Source organism: Aotus nancymaae, unplaced genomic scaffold (genome assembly GCF_030222135.1).
Source record: "Aotus nancymaae isolate 86718 unplaced genomic scaffold, 86718_ANA_hifiasm-v0.15.2.pri h1tg000053l, whole genome shotgun sequence".
Taxonomy (NCBI): Eukaryota; Metazoa; Chordata; class Mammalia; order Primates; family Aotidae; genus Aotus; species Aotus nancymaae.
Genome location: NW_026988467.1, coordinates 32,534,566 through 32,553,757, shown reverse-complemented (window position 1 = coordinate 32,553,757; position 19,192 = coordinate 32,534,566). Strand labels below are relative to the sequence as shown.

General features: G+C 37.5%; 1 protein-coding gene across 6 annotated transcripts in view; it reads right to left on the bottom strand.

Annotated features, from left to right (window-relative positions):
- Nucleotides 1–11,394: 11,394 nt before the first annotated feature.
- Nucleotides 11,395–19,192, bottom strand: part of AGO3 (argonaute RISC catalytic component 3) — a 133,134-nt gene continuing 125,336 nt past the window's right edge. For all 6 annotated transcript variants that reach the window (XM_012439807.2, XM_064363681.1, XM_064363682.1 and 3 more), the window contains one exon: nucleotides 11,395–18,933. In XM_012439807.2, the coding sequence (XP_012295230.1) occupies nucleotides 18,825–18,933 (109 nt within the window). In that variant the 3' untranslated portion in view covers nucleotides 11,395–18,824. The remainder of the gene's footprint in view (nucleotides 18,934–19,192) is intronic.

The window sequence follows — 19,192 nt, the reverse complement described above, 5'->3', positions numbered from 1 at the left end:
TCAGTTCTTTATAACATTTAGTCAAATATTGTAAAGCATACACATCCTTTCCTGGCATTGATACATCAACCTAATTAACTTCCCGAAAACATCAGCAAGGTACACAAGTATCAGCAGCTGAGATAAATTTATCAAATAAGGCCGGGCGTGGTGGCTCACGCCTGTAATCTCGGCACTTTGGGATGCTGAGGCTGGCAGATCACAAGGTCAAGAGATTGAGACCATCCTGGCCAACGTGGTGACACCCTGTCTCTACTAAAAATACAAAAATTAGCTGGGCATGGTGGCACACACCTGTAGTCCCAGCTACTCCGGAGTGAGCCAAGATCGTGCCACTGCGCTGCAGCCTGATGACAGCAAAAGACTCCGTCTAAAAAAAAATTGTCAAATAGAGAACTGAAACATGAAAACTACATTCAGATGTATGCCCCCTCACTGGCCAGGTGGCTTCATGCCTGTACTCCCAGCATTTTGGTAGGCCGAGGCCGGTGGATTACCTGAGGTCAGGAGTTCGAGACCAACCTGGCAGACATGATGAAATCCCACCTCTACTAAAAATTAGCTGGGCGTGGTGGCGGGCACCTGTAAGCCAGCTACTCCAGAGGCTGAGGCAGGAGAGTCGCTTGAACTCAGGAGGTGGAGGTTGCAGTGAGCAGAGATTGTGCCACTGCACTGCAGCCTGTGCGACACGGTAAGACTCCGTCTCAAAACAACAAAACAATAAAAACACCTCTTAGATTTTTACCTTAGACTGCCACCTCATTTCTGATGCGTAAGCGTAGTGCTCTGAGCACCCTTTCTCTGAACAAAGTTCCAAGTAGTTAAGCTCTAATGTAATTGGCAATTTGTTCGGTTCTAGCATATCTTATTATTTTTTGTTTTGGAGACAGAGTCTCGCTCTTTTGTCCAACCTGGAGTCCAGTGGTATGATCGAAGCTCACTGTAGCTTCGATCTCTTGGCCTCAAGCAAGCCTCCTGCCTCAGCTTCCCAAGTAGCTGGGATTACAGGAGCACACCACCACACTCTTATTTTTATTCTTTCTTTTTTTTTTTTTTTTTATTTTTGCAGATGAGACCTTCTGCATTGAACACACTCTTATTTTTAAAGAGAAGATAAAATCTGGGCCAGGTGCAGTGTCTCATGCTTGTAATCCAAACACTTTGGGAGGCTGAGGTGGGAGGCTTACTTGCGGCCAGGAGTTTGAGACCAGCCTGGTCAACATAGTGAGACTCCATCTCTACAAAAAATTTAAAAATTATCTGAATGTGGTGCTGTACGCCTGTAGTCTTAACTACTCGTGAGGCTGAGGCAGGAGGATCCTTGGGCCCAGGAGATTGTGGCTGCAGTGAGCTGTGGTCCTGCCACTGCATTCCCAACTGGGCGACAGAGTGAGACCCTGTCTCTCTTAAAAAACTTTAAACAATTGGCCGGGCACGGTGGCTCACGTCTGTAATCCCAGCACTTTGGGAGGCCAAGGCTAGGGGATCACAAGGTCAAGAGATCAAGATCATCTTGGCCAACATGGTGAAACCCCAGCTCTACTAAAAATACGAAAATTAGCTGGGCATGGTGGCGTGCACCTGTAGTCCCAGCTACTCAGGAGGCTGAGGCAGGAGAATTGCTTGAACCCGGGAGGCGGAGGTTGCAGTGAGCCAAAATCGCACCACTACATTCCAGCCTGGGCGACAGAGCGAGACTCTCTCACACAAAAAAAAAAAAAAGAAAAAGAAAAAATGTTTAAACAATTAAAAATTATTTGCAGACTGAAATTGGCTGGCCAACTTGTGACTTCTGATATTAGTCTAACAAATTCAATTACAAGATGAAGAGCTACACCTGAAATTATGCAGTTAAAGCAGGCTGAGCGCTGGTTTCCAAAATCTTAGTCCCGTGTTTTCTGGCATCGCATACCAGGGCTGTGTATCCACTTCCGGGCCTGTAAAGATTTCCTCAGTTCATTTGGTTCCTTTTTTTCCTACACATCCTTAATTCTTTCACCTCCTGGCAAAGTTTGTTAGTCTGGTGTCATCTCCCCGTTTTCACTCCACTCACTGTCTTTTATTTAAGAAGGTGAAAAATGAGAGGGGTTGTGGGGCGGGTGAGAGGTAGGTAGTCTTTTAAAAATCTAAGCTCCATCCACATAACCAGCACTGGAAACATTCTCTATATTGTCTCATCGAATGCTCCAACAGTTCTGTTTTCTCCTTTCACACTGGAGGAAACTGAGATTTAGCAACATCAGGGAAGTTGCCCAGAGTGTCACATAATCGAGGTTTGAACCCAGGACATTGTGACTCCAAAGCCTAAGATCTTTCCCCTGTATCACGTGGGACCCCTTCCCTAAGTCTGAAGAACAGTAATAATGACCACACAAGAGAAAGTTTAAGAGCAAAGCTTTCTTTTTATTGCAGTTAATAGTGAAAGTTATACTTCAAACTGAAGCTAAGCAACACTAAAACCATTAATATTTTTAAAATCAAGAATTAAAAACAAATACAACATAGAACTCTCCCAATAGGCAGAATGGCAGAAAAAAGACTACTGGTTCTGTCACAGAACATTTTAGTGACAGTTTGGCTCAGAAAGAATCACGACAATTTCTCTTTGTTGTTTTTTTTTTTTTTTTTTTTTTGGCCTCCCGACAGGAAACAATGACAATTTCTTTAACACAAAATATTATATGAGCTGCTTAAAAACCAGCTTCTTCAAGCTGCTCAGTCTCACCCATAACTTGTTTGTAGTATAATAATTTTTGTGGGAAAGATAGTTTAACTGAAAGAGGAAATGTATTACCAAATTTTAAATACTGAAAACAAGTACTTTTGTTCAAAAACTTTATTTGCCTTCTGCTCATTATAATTACATATAATCTTCAAGGAGTTTAAATGACAACCAAATCCAAGGCCTGGCCCCCAAGAACACAGTGATAGGATTCAGCATTTGGTGTTTCTAATGATACAATGACTACATAGATAGCATAGACTTGCTCTCAACCATTTCCCACCATAACGTTCCAATTCCCATTTAATAAAATATGGCAGTCAAGTTTAGGCTCATTCAAAATCTTATCTGGTCCTATAGCATATTACAGACTTAGACTCACTCTTCTGTTTTAATTGATATTACTGTATAACCAAAGATTTTTAAAAAAGGATTTATAGATATACACTTGAAATACTGGCATCTTGAAATACTACAGTAAATTGTTCTTACTTAGGAAAAGCCAACAAAAAAACAGAAGGCCAGGCCAGGCGTAAGACAGAGGGGTGGGGAAGATGAGGAGGGAGGTTTGAGAGCCCCGCCATTTCGCCTAGCTGAAACTGGGCATCAGTAGAAATATTTGGCAAGAATAGTTAGTGTGGAAAAGGAGGATGAAGAAAGAGGTTACTCTGATTTTATGTAATAATTCAGTTTCAAAACATACTGATATCAGCCTCCAAAAATAGTAGTTCACATCTGCAATACAAATAGGCACACACGGTAAAGATGGTTAAAAAGTAGAATTTAAAAGGCTATTCGTCCATCTTCAGGACATTTTGCAGGTGGCCCCACCCTCCCCACGTCCTGTATTTACATTTTACTCTTCAGAAAAGCCCCTTTAAAAAGAATGCTATTTCTTCCTCCATTACTTAGGGTTTTTTTTTTTTTTTAAGCAGCAATTATCTAAAGTGGGAGCAGTTAGCTACGCTTTAGAGGTGTATGTTCGTATGTGCGCTGTGTATAACAGAAATGTTCTCTAGAGTGAGCAGTCAGATTACACCGGAATGGTCCTATTACAATTTAGTCCCAAACACTAAAGAAACAGTATTTTTTCTATATAAACTTAATATGCAGAGTTATAAACATAAAATATTGATATCTACACACATACACACACCACTGCTTCCCACGGCCTGTGAATGCATCCACGTACTAGTCCACAAGAATGACCTTTATTCACAAGATATAGTTAATATCTTTATGGGTCCATAACTGAAAAGAGACATTAAAGCTACACATGACAGCAAAAATTGTTTAAAAGTATTCCTGATATGTCAGTGTTAGCTATCTCACTGCACAAGGTGGATTTTTTTGTTCATTTTTCAAACATGAATCTCCCCAACTTTTCATCTTCAGTACTTGAAATTCTCATTGAAATTAATGCAAATGCCACCTTTGTTAGCAATGAGTTGGAAAAGCCCAACTGCCTGCAACAAGGGGAGGTCAGCATGTGTAGAGATAAAAGTAAGCGTTGAATGCGTCCATACCCTGTGTACCTAAAATGCATCCTTTTTAATTTTTTTTAAAAATCTTGTCTGTTGCAACAAAGAATTGTTTACATTCCCTGCAGTGGTATGCCCTTTGTAATTTCCTAGAAACAGAATCCCCTTCCCCCCATGGAAATGCATAAGCCTGTTGAAATGTAAGGTCCTGCCGAGATCCACAAAGATAACTGCATCAGACACCTGATAAGACCTGCAGGTGCTCAGAACTGAATGAACACGAAGCAAAAACTTTCACTATGTTTTAACCTTTACAGGTACACGATGACTGGAATTTTTAAAGTAAAGCAAAGTTCAATTCTGCAAAGCCATGAGTGAAATAAGCACACTTTCTTAAAATCTAACCCTCTTCTTCAAAGAAAGGTACCAAAAATCGGCCAAGAAACAAGAGAATAACTATCTAGTTATACAACAGCCTCTGATGCTAACATGTACAAAAGTGCTTGAAGGCAAAAGGCGAAGTTAATTTCTAAGTATTTGTATTTTATTATTATTTTTTATTGAGATGGAGCCTTGCTCTGTTGCCCAGACTGGAGTGCAGGGGCACAATCTTGGCTCAATGCAACCTCTCCCTCCTGGGTCCAAGCAATTCTCCCACCTCAGCCTCCCAAGTAGCTGGGATTACAGGCATCTGCCACCATGCCCAGCTAATTTTTGTATTTTTAGTAGAGACGGGGTCTTGCCATTTTGGCCAGGCTGGTCTCAAACTCCTGACCTCAGGTGATCTGCCCTCCTCAGCTTCCCAAAGAGCTGGGATTACAGGCGTGAGCCATCGCGCCCAGCCAACTTCTAAGTATTTGATGGTTTCACCACATTAATCTAACTGAAAATAAAATTGCAGCTGCCATAGCACCACTAAAATGATTTGGTTTTTGAGAAGTTATGCTTTTGCCAAGGATTATTATAAAGGAAAATTCAGCCTGTGTGCTGAATATCTTCCAGGGAAGAAACAACAGGATATACTTGTCAGTGAACACTACGCCATGATAAAGCCTATGTTTCTCTTATTCCTGTTTCATAAAATGACCTATGGCAATTAAAGACACTTTCACAGAGGCAAACTGGAAAGGAATCCTTCACACAACATTCTTCTATTATCTTGGAAGTCTGAATAGTTTTTCCTTTGGAGAACTCAAATACTTCCACAATCATTTTCTTATTCTTACAAGAATTTAGTGAGCATGCTTACAATCCCAGCACTTTGGGAGGCTGAGGCAGGAGGACTGCTTGAGCTCAGGACTTTGAGATCAGCCTGGGCAACATAGTGAGACCCCATCTCTGCAACATAAAATGAAAGAATTAGCCAGGTGTGGTGGCATGTACCTCTAGTCCCAGCTACTTCAGAGGTTGAAGTTTGGGCCCAGGAGTTGGAGGCTGCAGTGAGCTATGATCACACCACTGTAGTTCAGCCTGGGCAACAGAGTGAGACCCTGACTCAAAACAAAAAAACCCAATAATTTAGTGAGGTAGGTGAGGACAGGTATTACCACTCTTACTTACAAGGGGAAACTAGGCACACAGAAATTAAGAACTGCCGAAGGACACAGAGCAAATCAGTGGGAGAGCTATTACTAAATTCCAAGTCTCTTGCTCACGTTCTAGAGCCCTTTCTACTCTCAAAGGCAATAAATTCTCAATAGGCTTTTTCCAGTTGCGACCTTTCAAAAGTTCTTACATTAAAGAACACCTTATGCCTTCCCTCTTACAGCCCAAGTTTGACTAGAAATTGGAATGAGTTTTTAAAAAGTTTTATACAATATTTTGCAAATATCAAGAAGACGGATGTGAGACATAAGCTGTATAATAAAGTCAGAATAAATAAATACATAAATTAAGATAAATGAATAGGTTAAGTATTAATTTATTCAACTTTTTATTAACTTATTTTTGAAGTCATGTATCAGAATAAAAGTCCTAACATTTTAAAGTTTAAATCAGAGTCAGATTTATCAAAACCATAAGCTATATTAATTTTCTTTAAGAATATGAGGATCTCTGTTGGTTGGCAGAAGGTTAAAATATTATTTTCAAGAATAATTCTTATTTAGTTAGTTATTTTAAAGACTGGGGTCTTGTTGTGTCACCCAGGCTTGCTTTAAATTCCTGGGCTCAACTATCCTCCTGCCTCACTCTCCTGAGAAGTTCGGACTACAAGTGGGAACCACCACTCTGCCTAATTTCAAGAATAATTTTATCACTTCGCTATAATACATCATATTCCTTGTATATGTTCTGTTCACATTAGCACTCCACAACTAGTAAAAAATTCCATGGCTAAAGATAATACTTGCAACATTAACACTTTCTATCTTAATTCTCACTTAACTTAGAATTTCTTTTCATCTACGTTAAAGTTACATTGTAACGATCCTCATTCTATCTCTTATTTTATCCTTCCCCTCTTTTATTTTTAACAGTGTGTTAGTGTGTGTGTGTGGTGGGGAGAGAAGAACAATTGTGTGATTTAAATGGCATAAAACAGTGATTGTATTAGAAAAAAGAATGGTGGCTCTAAAGTAAGTAGATAAGGGAATGTCAAAGGAAACAAACTTTAGAAGACAAACATGGAAAATGTGTTAAAATATCTGTCTCTCAATCAAGCTATAACCTGTGGTATGGGATCCTTCTTTCCCAAGTATTTTGAGAGTATAATTTACCCCTAGTAGTATTCTATATAAACTGCCTCTAAGTCCTTTTCCCTTTCTTTTCCTTCCTTCCTTCCTTCCTTCTTTCCTTCCTTCCTTCTTTCCTTTCTTTCTCTTTCTTTTCTTTCTTTTTCTTTCTCTTTCTCTCTTTCTTTCGTTTTTTGTGACAGAGTCTAGCTCTGTTGCCCAGGCTGGAGTGCAGTGGTGCAATCTCTGCTCACAGCAACCTCTGCCTCCTGGGTTCAAGCAATTCTCCTACCTCAGCCTCCCAAGTAGCTGGGATCACAGGCACCTGCCACCACGCCTGGCTAATTTTTGTATTTTTAGGAGAGACCGGGTTTCACCCTATTGGCCAGGCTGGTCTCGAACTCCTGAACTTGTGATTCGCCCACCTCGGCCTCCCAAAGTGCTGGGATTACAGGTGTGAGCCACCACGCCCAGCCTATTCTTTCTTTTTACAGGCTAAGAAATGAGAAAGCTCCTGGAAGACTTTAATTGCGCTTAATTACTATAGGAGATTAAGTCTGTTGCTAGCAAAACCAAAGCTTCCTTTTGTTAAACTCCCTGGGATCAAACTGTATCCATTAACTGGGTTGGACCGTTTATGCCAAAATTCTTTATTCATTACAAACTAACCAGTGTTTTTCCCAAATCCCACACCAAAACCATTTTCTTTTCAGGAAAGACTACCTTGTCTGGAAAGGCCCTGATTGGTGTTTTCTATTTAAAGAGAAAAACCAAAGAAGCTATATTGATCGCAACGCCTGGCTCTATTTAAGGATAAATACTTCATTTAATTTCTTTACTGTAATTCAGAAGCAACTTCCAAGACTTGTCTACGTTACTGAGAACAGGTGTGCCTTTGGGTCTGTCTGGGACAACATCATCATGTAAATTTAGATTACAGAGGGACTCTTCTTAGTCTCTTCTGCAGGCTCAAATAGCAATAGTTGCTCTTTTACTCTGCAAATATTAAACAATTGTAAGGTTTCTGTCCAAGGATCCCGGCAAAGAAAACTTATCCTAATTTCCTCCTCACTATATATTCTCACAATCCTACTAGTCTATTTCTTTACAAAGACCTCCAGCTTCCACAGATTCTTACAATAGAGAAAGAGTCACATATGCAACATTTTTGCAGAGTCTTTCCCTTTTTGGTTCTAAAAAGACTATTAAAGGAATACTTATGAGATTTTTGTTTGTTCTTCCAACCAAAAATGAAATAAAGATGAAATAAAGTCATAAAATGAAGATGAAAGTTTTTATTTCTATTTTTAAAATTATTGTTATTTTTTGAGACAGAGTTTTACTCATTGTCCAGGCTGGAGTGCAGTGGTGCGATCTTGGCTCACTGCAACCTCTACCTCCCGGGTTCAAGCAATTCTCTTGCCTCAGGCTCCCGAGTAGCTGGGATTACAGGCGCCCACCACCACGCCTTGCTAATTTTTGTATTTTTAGTAGAGATGAGGTTTCACCATTTTGGCCAGACTGGTCTCAAACCTCTGACCTCAGGTGATCTGCCCACCTCCGCCTCCCAAAGTGCTGGGATTACAGGCATGAGCCACTGCACCTGGCCGAGATGAAAGCTTTAAGCACTAAATGTCAGAGTAATCTCCCTCTCTAGTCTCTGGTGTTGCCTCCTCAACATCAAACATAAAATTATAGATGAGCACACAGCCAATTTTTGGAAAGAATAAAATTTAAAAAGCAAAGCTCTAATGACCAACACTCCCATCTGTTTTCTCCGTATAAGGCTGTTCATGGCAATTCTTTTTTTGTGATATCCCATTACTTACTGCAGAAATATTTTTATTTATTTATTTATTTTTGAGACAGAGTCTCACTCTGTTACCCAGGCTGGAGTGCAGTGGTGCCATCTTGGCTCACTGCAACCTCCGCCTCCTGGGTTCAAGTGGTTCTCCTGCCTCAGACTCCTGAGTAGCTGGGATTACAGGCGCTTGCTACTGTGCCCAGCTGTTTTGTATTTTTAATAGAGATGGGGTTTTGCCATGTTGGCCAGGCTGGTCTTGAACTCCTGACCTCAGGTGATCTGCCCACCTCGGCCACCCAAAGTGCTGGGATTACAGTCATGAGCCACGGCGCCTCGCCACAAAGCTTTCTTCCTAAAGAGGTGAACTAAACAGGTGAGCTAAAGAGGTGAACAAGTCATCAAGTACTTCACTGTAGTCAAGCTGTACTGAAGCCAGGTAGTAGGATTTGTGGAGTCAACCAGTTAAAACAGCAAAATAAGCTCTATATGCAAGGTTTCTATGAACTTTCAGAAGCAAAAAGAAAACACAGGACCAGAGGCAGCTTTTAAAATGTTGGTCTTCAGGAACTACATGTCTGCCAACCTAGGACACGTTGAAATGTAATGAATACAACTCGTAAGGTTATAAGTGCAATAAATATCCTTAAAAGAAGACATATACTTACAGCAAAAATATATCTGACCACTTGAAATATATATACATATTTCTCTCTGTCTAATATATATATATATATTTTAGACAGAGTTTTGCTCTGTTATCCAGGCTGGAGTGCAGTGGTGCGATCTCAGCTCACTGCAACCTCCACCTCCTGGGTTCAAGCCATTCTTCTGCCTCAGCCTCCCCAGTAGCTGGGATTACAGGCACGTACCACCATGCCCAGCTAATTTTTGTATTTTTAGTACAGACGGGGTTTCACCATATTGGCCAGACTGGTCTTGAACTCCTGACCTCATGATCTGCCCACCTCAGCCTCCCAAAATGCTGGGATTACAGGTGTGAGCCACCGCACCTGGCCACCTATTTTGCTTTTACTTAGTAGTAACAAATTCCTATAATCAGAGTACAAATCTGTATTACCTGTTTACAATTAGTACTTGATGTGTGGGGGTGGAGGAAGTAACTCAGAATAATATATCATAGAGCAAACTAATGTAACTGGCAAAAATGCAAAAACAAATGAAATGGCTAATGACTACAATAAATCACATGCTTATCTATTTTAAACTGTAAAACTTTACATCATATAAAAATAAAATTTTCCCATTTATAATTGCTTGACACCCATTTCTCTGCCTCTCAGTGGAATAATACACTACAGTACAATTTTTGAGCTCTAATAATTTAGAATTGAAAGCCCAGAGGATGAAATAGAGTTTATCGTTTAACCTCTTACAGAAATTTCTTAAGAAGCAAATTCATGGTGTAAAAGTACAATGCAAGTATTTTATGTTCTTAATATACTTTTTCCATGTACTTCTTTTTTTTTTTTTCTGAGACAATTTCACTCTTGTTGCTTAGGCTGGAGTGCAATGGTGCAATCTTAGCTCACTGCAACCTCCGCCTCCTGGATCCAAGTGATTCTCCTGCCTCAGCCTCCTGAGAAACTGGGATTACAGGCATGTGCCACCACACCTGGCTAATTTTTTTATTTTTAGTAGAGACAGGGTTTTGCCATGTTGGCCAGGCTGGTCTTGAACTCCTGACCTCAGGTGATCTGCCCTCATCGGCCTCCCAAAGTGCTGGGATTACAGGCGTGAGCCACTGCACTCACCCCATGTACTTTTATTTTAAAAGTTAACATGCCAATATATATAACCTTGATCTTGGCCAGGTGCAGTGGCTCATGGCTATAATTCCAGCACTTTGGGAGGCTGACATGGGAAGATCACTCAAGCCTAGGAGTTCAAGACCTGCCCGGGTAATATAGCAACCCCTAACTCTAAAAAAAAAACCAAAACACTAGCTGGGCATGGTGGCGCATGTGCGTAGTCCCAGCTCCAGAGGCAGAGGCAGGAGGATAGCCTGAGCCCAGGATTTTGAAATTATAGTGAACTATGATTGTGACACAAAACAAATAATCTTAACCTAGTCACTAGGAAACTGGAATGTCTATATATAATTGAACTTGATATTCTATAATCATTATTTTTACTGCCTTCAATTTATTTACATTCACAAATTATTACTATTAAATTTTTTAATTAGCTGAAGTACTCTACTAATCAGTCTTTATACCTGGCTCTCCCTAGCCACTTAAACTCTGATATCTTCACTGATACTCAGGGATTGAATCAACGTTAGAAATATGCTAGGGAAAAGATCAGGGTAGCAAATCTTCCATATAACAAATTATGGGGAAAACTTTTCATTTCAAAATCAATTATCAATGAGTTCTGAATCATTTGCTATTTGTTTTCCAGGCCTACAAAAATGGTATAATAATCCTAATGCTGAACAATGTGACCGTTTAAGCAGTTTCAATGTACTTAAAGTTAAAAAAAAAAAAGGCATGGAACAATTATTTATTTGACAGGTTTTCCCAAAACTGCAGTCAGGTAAAATAAATCCAATCTGTTATGTTAGTTTGCTACTAAAGAAAAAAAAAAAATCAAACTTACAGGAAAGCCCCACCTCCCCTCCACATGTAGAAATCTGGCTAAAGACTATCTTTAATGCCCACTATATAACAACATTAAATATTCTAAGTTACAAAATAACGTTAATGGTTTATTGGTAAAAATCAAAACTCTAGAGTTTATGGAATTCGTAGTTTGGTTGGTATATTAACACTCCATCTTAATCTTTGCTGCTATTACAAAGAATGAGGAAAAGCTAGAACTACCTATAAAAATAAAACACCTTAAAACCAACAAGTAAGCAAAATATAAAAGTTGCACACAAATTGCCAATAAATATAAACATCACAATAGAAAAATTAATCTTAACAAAAATAAACTCATAATTGCTATTAAAACATTATAAAAAACAAAAAAGTTTAATGTGCATGTATATTTGCAAACAGACACAGTACACTCCAAACAATATAATTTTACTATCGTTATTACATAATGCAGCATACAAGGTTACTGAGGTGTGGTGTTTCTTTTATTTGCTTTTAGTCTTCTTTTCCCGAAGAATGCTCACCAAATTCAGAGGAAAGAAATGCCTAGGTGATCATTTACTGCTACTTACTGCTTCCTGATATGAAGCAAAATTGTCCTCTGGTAGATTACTACATTCTAATTAGTATGAAGGGTCCTGCTATTTTCCTTTCTTTTGCTTACTTCCCCTTAAGCACAATTCTTCACAATCTACTTCTACTTAACTGATCATACCCTTTTAAATGCCTTGTCATAATTTTTCATAGTTCCTGCATCCTAGAAAACATAAAAAATCATTTACAATATTCCTTGGTGTCTAGAAAAGAAAATTTCTCTAACAATAGAGATCATCATTTTGCTTTCTCACTGAAGCTTATCTGAATGATGGCTTGGTGCTACCCTTATGTGCAGTCTTCCTTAATAATGACTAATTAGGCCGGTGTAGTGGTACAAGCCTGTAATCCCAGCTACTTGGGAGACTGAGGCATGAGAATCACTTGAACCCGGGAGGTGGAGTTTGCAGTGAGCTGAGATCGTCCCACTGTACTCCAACCTAGGTGACAGAGTGAGACTTTGTCTCAAAAAAAATAAAGAACAATTAATTAGAAAACGTTGCCTATAATTCCTGGCAAGTTATATTTCCCTTTGGACACTTGTACTATACCCATAATCTTGTTAAAAAGTTACATAGATTTGCTGTTTTATATGCATTATGGATTTCCTCAAAGACAGTTGAGAATTAAAAGGGTTAATTCTACTAAAGATTTTGTTTTCAAATTTACAAAATAAATTTGGTGAGCATTTACCTAGATGCTTTACTGAATAAAAGCTTTCCTTGGTTCCCCTGGACGAGATTCAGGACAACAACTAACATTATTTTTATGAAACTGTCACACTCTTGGAGTTCTAAAATAATTTATCTTTAAAATTCTTAGCTTCGTGCTATTTGAAAAATAAAAATCTACAGCACCATCTTCTGAAAAAGGCACTTTCTAAGAACCGCCTTGCTTTAAAAAATGATTAAAAAATTTAACTCAAGAGTCTATGCCCTGACAAACATCTTTGTTTTACTGAGACCCTAACATAGATACATTAGATTTTGGTTACTTTAGTCATTAGTCTCAAAAGAGAAGGGACCCCAATGGCTGGATAGGTGATTTGACAGGATTCTAATTTTGTCACACTGCTTACCTGATACTCCCAACAGGGTTTCTCACTGATAAATCTCAACTTCTATATTGAATTTACCATCCTTCTATCTTTAATTCAAATTAAAATCTTTAACTTCCATATTTTAAGAACAAAAGATTCTGAGATTTAATCAATGATGTAAACATCTGAAGTACTAGTTTTGATGGGTAAAGTAATATAAATTTCAATGAGTAGTAGATAATATTAGCACAAGTCTTGACCATTATGTCTTAGTTTTAAAAATTATGTTGAGTGACATGGAAAATTATAAACTTAAATGTACCATTTTAAAAGTAGGAAAAAAGTCAAGATAGTTTTTCCCTTTGTGTGTGTGAGATTTTATATATATATATATATATATATATATACATACATACATATGCACACACACATAGTCCCCTCCCTGTGTCCTGGGACTCACATTGGCTTTCACTAATCACAGTATTATTTCTAACATTGCAACTGATCAAGAATGTTCTTAATATAAATAGGAATTTTTTAAAAAGATTTTTTTTTGGAGAAAATTCTCACTTTCTGATTTCTGTACTCATTTACATATCAATTCTAGGCTTATTTTTTGACTCCTATAGAATCACAAAAGTGCTTTTGTCTGATTAAATATGAGGACTGAAATAGGAAATAAGGGTTCTAAATTAGGGTTATACTGCTACTCAGGAAGGCTTTACTTGATGTCAAACCTTCCAACAATTCTTACTGAAGCTTTAAGACATTTATGAATTCTCAAAAAGAATGAAAATAATGAATACTTCATATGAATAAAAAAGCCAAAATAAACATGCCAGACTAATGATGTCTTTTTGCAGCTTGACTAACTAATAAAAAGGTAATTTAAGTAGCAAGTGACTGTTAAGGGCAACCTGCCTGTTCAACAGAAGAACATCTAAGAGGATAAGCTAAGCAAACATTTAACTGAGGTTAAATGATACTGAGTGAAAACTTTGTAGAGTTGTCAGTTAAACTTCTTGGTAAAATAGTAAAATCGAATTGGATATAGGAAGACTACAATATATTCTAGCTGTATCCAAGTCGTTTGCTTCTTGAATTTCATAAAATCACTGCCCTTGGAAAATTCACGTTAGTCTCTAAACAGATCCATCAAGTTCCTTGAGTAACAAATGATCTCTAATTCTTGGTCTGCAATCCATCTAAATACTTTGGATCCATCAATAGCACGCTTAGTGCTCATCCTTTCCTTGAATAGGGAGATCCTCTGCCAGTCATTCCTGCTAAAGGGCAAGTCAGCTCTTATTTCTCTAGACATGCCTTAAGTCTTTCATGACTCTGTCAGAAGGTCTGTCCTCCTAAAATCCATTAGAGAATACACAAGTAAACACTAAGCAGTGGTGGGTCATGGAGAAGCTAGCTTGGAAACTGATCTAGATCTGTAGAAGGCTGAGAACTGTGCTGGGAAGCAGAGATGCCTCTATCAAGTACCTTCCAAAACACTCAGTCATTCCTACTAGAATCCCTACTAGACTCTCTTCTAGGAAGAAAAATATATTAATAGGTCATAAACAGGGATTTCCCATAGAATAATAGTTTTTCCAAGAAACTTGTTAGAAGATAACTATTAAGAAAAAGAAAGGGAATCTATATTTCTGTAAAAACGTGCCAAAACCAGTACTGGGAGGCTGAGGTACCCCTTTGCAAACTGTAAAAGTCAAAATCTACATTTCTAAAACAAAGAATATCCTGATATTAAATTGAAACTAAAAATGGCAGCACCCTTTGTTACTTTGATATTTCCTGTCCTTACTCTTACTTAGGAAAAAAAGGGTCTAACACTAGCCTTAAATCCTGCTTATCTCCTTATTGTTTAGTGCAGTAACAGTCAGACTCTACTTAAATAAATATAGCAGCTACAATATTGTAAGTGAATGGTCCTCCATGCCAGTAACCTGATACTGTAATATAATACATGTATCAGCACTTTACATAGATACATTAGCCATCAAGAATATACATTAAACTCCCAACCCTTCTTCATATGAAAATCAATTATCTAGTTGCCAAGACTGACGTTTTATAGTCACTCTTGAAGATAGATCATAGAAAAAAGCAGACCAAAATTTAGCATTAATCATATAGTTAGTGAGCAAGGGCAGGAGCAGAAGGGTCACTGTGAGTTTCATGTTTAACTTAAAAAAAAGTTTTTTAAACAAAAAAGATTAGAAATTCTATACCAGAAGTGCAACAATAAATAGAACAAATTTCAAGAAGTATTTGTCACTTAGCCTTTGAACTTAAAATCCTAAACACAAGTTTTCTTGTAATTAAGAACCAATGGTAATAAATATACCAATTTGTTAGTAAGCAAAATAGAAATATAATGTACATATTCTTTGACATTAATAAACTTTAAATTAGCAATGCTGACTAGTGTAAGACCACTCTAAAAAAGAAATCACTCAAAAGGTAAAGCTTTATAATTTAGAAAAAAAATTTTTCCTCTTAAAAAAGTCCTTCCAAATAGATTTAAATTAAGGGCTCCACTCTAGCATATGTCAGTAACTGAAAATTAGGTAAAAGAGTACATAGAGAAAGGGAATCTACAGTCATTCCCTAAAGTTTCCCACATGAATCTGTGCAGTTCCCATGATAAAGAAAGATGTTTTACTCATACTAATCAAGCGTAGACCAATTAAGTTTTTATCATCTTGGGTATACTATTTTCTTTTCTTGCCCATGACCCTGACTGTATTCAGTAAAATTTCAGTGTAAAAAAACCCCATCTTTTATAGGAAATTTTTTTGGAGGAGATAGGAGAAGGCTGGGAGAGAACAATGTATATACTATACAAATATTACCTTTTGTAAAGTTCTCTGCAACAGTGTTGTAAATTGCATTTCAGACACTTCAAAATAATAAACATACAAAATACAGTACTTTCTGAGTTTTCTGGCAGAGGGATAAAAGATTTCATGCCTGTCGGAGGACATGGGCTCAGATTTTAGGCTCAACATACAGTGAACTGGCAATAATAGTGAATTACAGGTAAGAGAGAAACTAAAGATATAAATCCATTAGGTTTCATGTGCAGATGGAATTCTGAAAGGCTAAGAACAATGCCCACTGGAAACAATCTGTAGTATCTATACTCTGAACAGTGCAAAAAAAGGAAAAAAATTAAAATGCAATTTTTATGAGTTACAAAGTGCAAAGCTCCCCTGAATCCAATGTTACTGATAAACTCGGTTTTGATAGCTTTATAGTACTTTTTAATACCTTAAAGTGTAATCAGTAAAACAGAAGTTTTGTGAAACAATTTCCCACATTTCAGTGATTTAACCGATTTAAAATGATTAAAGTCCTAACTTCCTTTGTTACTATCACCTTAATTTTAAAAGGAAAGTTACACTGGTGATACATTAGCAAAAGTTTTAACATATCATCTTGCATTTTCCTGATTCATTTTAGTAAATGAAAATGGGCATCTAGCCAATATGATTCTTCAACAAACACTATTTATTTGCAAATAATTTAAATATGCTGAGCTGTTCATGATTATTTCTTAAATAAAAATTCAGCTTTATGTCTAATATGTAAAGTTGGACTCATTTAGGCAATTTCACTTCATTTTCATTATCTTTTTTTTTTTTTGAGACAGAGATTTACTTTTGTCTCCCAGACTGGAGTGCAATGGTGCGATCTTGGCTCACTGCAACTTCCGACTCCTGGGTTCAAGCAATTCCCCTGCCTCAGTCTCCCGAGTAGCTGGGATTAGAGGTGCCTGCTACCACATCCAGCTAATTTTTGTATTTTTAGTAGAGACGGGGTTTTACCATGTTGGCCAGGCTGGTCTTGAACTCCTGAGCTCAGGTGATACACCTGTCTTGGCCTCTCAGAGTGCTAGGATTACAGGCATGAGTTACCGCACCCAGCCTTTATTCATGATGATTTTTAAAAGATATGCTTTAAAACTAAAAATTACAAAACTTTCCTTCTGAAATTAAGGCTGTATCCTTTGCCCTTTTAAATTATGAAGGCGCCTGTTCCTCCTACTATCCATGGTAAAGACGCAAACAGACACGACTTTCCTTTAAAACTGCTTATTGCACTAAAAGATAGCAAAAACAAGTTGTCAGTTCTTAAAATAAACATGATTATATTTCTATAAAAGATGCTGCCAACACAATTATATAATTGTTAAAGCACTATTCTAATAAATATAAAAGAAAAGGAAGCTATACTTCCAAACACATACATATGTGTTTATATACACACACATACATATATATATAAAAATATATATGAAAATCACATTAAGGTATGAGAGGCAGCAAGTAACTATCAAAAAACAAAAAAATCCCTCAACAACCTCTTCTTTCTCTCTACTCAATTTCAAAGATCTCAACACTACAGAGTTCTAATCTTTTAAAAGATTTACCCTTTATAAAAGCTTAAAAGAATTTCCATGTATAACCTATAGAAACAGAAGGCTTCAGAAAACACATCACTTATCAGAGAGAAAGATTACCACTTCTGACAGGTTTTATATTTATAGCAGCTTTAACAAACTCACTAAAGAAAAAGAATGGTAGGCTGGGTGCAATGGCTCACGCCTGTAATCCCAGCACTTTGGGAGGCTGAGGCAGGTGGATCACGAGGTCAAGAGATCGAGACCATCCTGGCCAACATAGTGAAACCCTGTCTCTACTAAAAATACAAAAATTAGCTGGGCGTGGTGGCACATGCCTGTAGTCCCAGCTACTTGGAAGGCTGAGGCAGGAGAATCGCTTGAACCGGGGAGTTGGAGGTTGCAGTGAGCTGAGATTGCACCACTGTACTGCAGCCTGGCAATAGAGTGAGACTCTGTCTCAATTAAAAAAGAAAAAAAAAGAAAAGAAAAAATAAAAAGAATAGTTTAGGTTGCTACTGCTTATATACACATTGCACAAATGGCAAATGTATGTTCAGAGTGGGAGGGGAGAGACTCACTCTCACAAAAACTTACTTTATGTATATATATGTGTGTATGTGTCTGTGTGTATATGTATGTATACATATATATAAAATTTTGTTTCTTAAGACAGCAATATCAAGAGTTGAAGATTCAGAATTGTGTATGAGATAGGAGTCAGAAGTAGGGTATGCAAAATAAAAGTAGAAATCTAGTTTGCCATATTTTACATTCAAAGGAACCAGATATGTGAACATTTGAATGTCACTGGTAGCATTAGGAAAAAAATGTAGGTGATGAAGGCAAGGGAAATAAGAGAAATAAAGGTGGTAGTGGGGGTAAAATAAAAGGGAAAGAAAGCTCGCCAATGGAATGAACTGTAAAATATATACACAGACATATATATCTATTATTAATCCAGATCTAGATATATATGCATATGAAGTATGCATGTATATATTTTTAAAATACACAGACACCTTTTACAAGAATATATGAATGCACATTAATTTTTTGCACACATAATTTTGAAAAATCACTTTGATTATTCATGAAGGTGTGTATTTTTTAAACCATCATTTACTTTTTCTTACTTTTTTTTTTGCAAAGATAGTTGTGCTGCCAAGCAACTTGAGGTAAAGGCATTAAAAAGGGTTAGACTACAAGAAATGAAAACAGAACAATTGCGATACTTCCTATAGGAGACCGCACAAAAAGCAGTTGGCTGGTTTCATATTGCATAATGATGCTGTGTTCCTTGATGAAGTAAACAATCTTCCTTGTATTAACATAAGGATCAGACCTTGGCCCCCACACAGTGTTGGTTTCTGTATGGCTGGAGGTGTCCTTACTCAATTGACTCCACTGGAAACATACGTTGTATGTCAATTCATCTTTCAGTACTTCCTCTCAGAGAATATACTTGGACTATTTAAGCAAAGTACATTGTGCGTAAGGTATCTTGGTGAATCTGTACAGCCTTGGCAAGAGCTTGTGGATCTCGCCCATTGCTCTGTCCTGAAACGTGACTTCCTTCAGCACTGTAAGAGAAGCGGCAATGAACACAAAAACAAACTTTCTATTCTGATGTAATAATTCTGAAAAATACTATTTGTTGTAGAAAAATTCAAAATTATTAATAAATAAGAGACTGGTGTAATGATCTATGTGGCCATCACTCAGCTTCAATAATTATTAACTCAAGGCCAATTTTGTTTTACTTCTCTCACCTCCCCAGAATTAATTAGAAGCAAACCCAGACGTCGTATCATTTTCTCTATCTATCTGTACGTACCACTT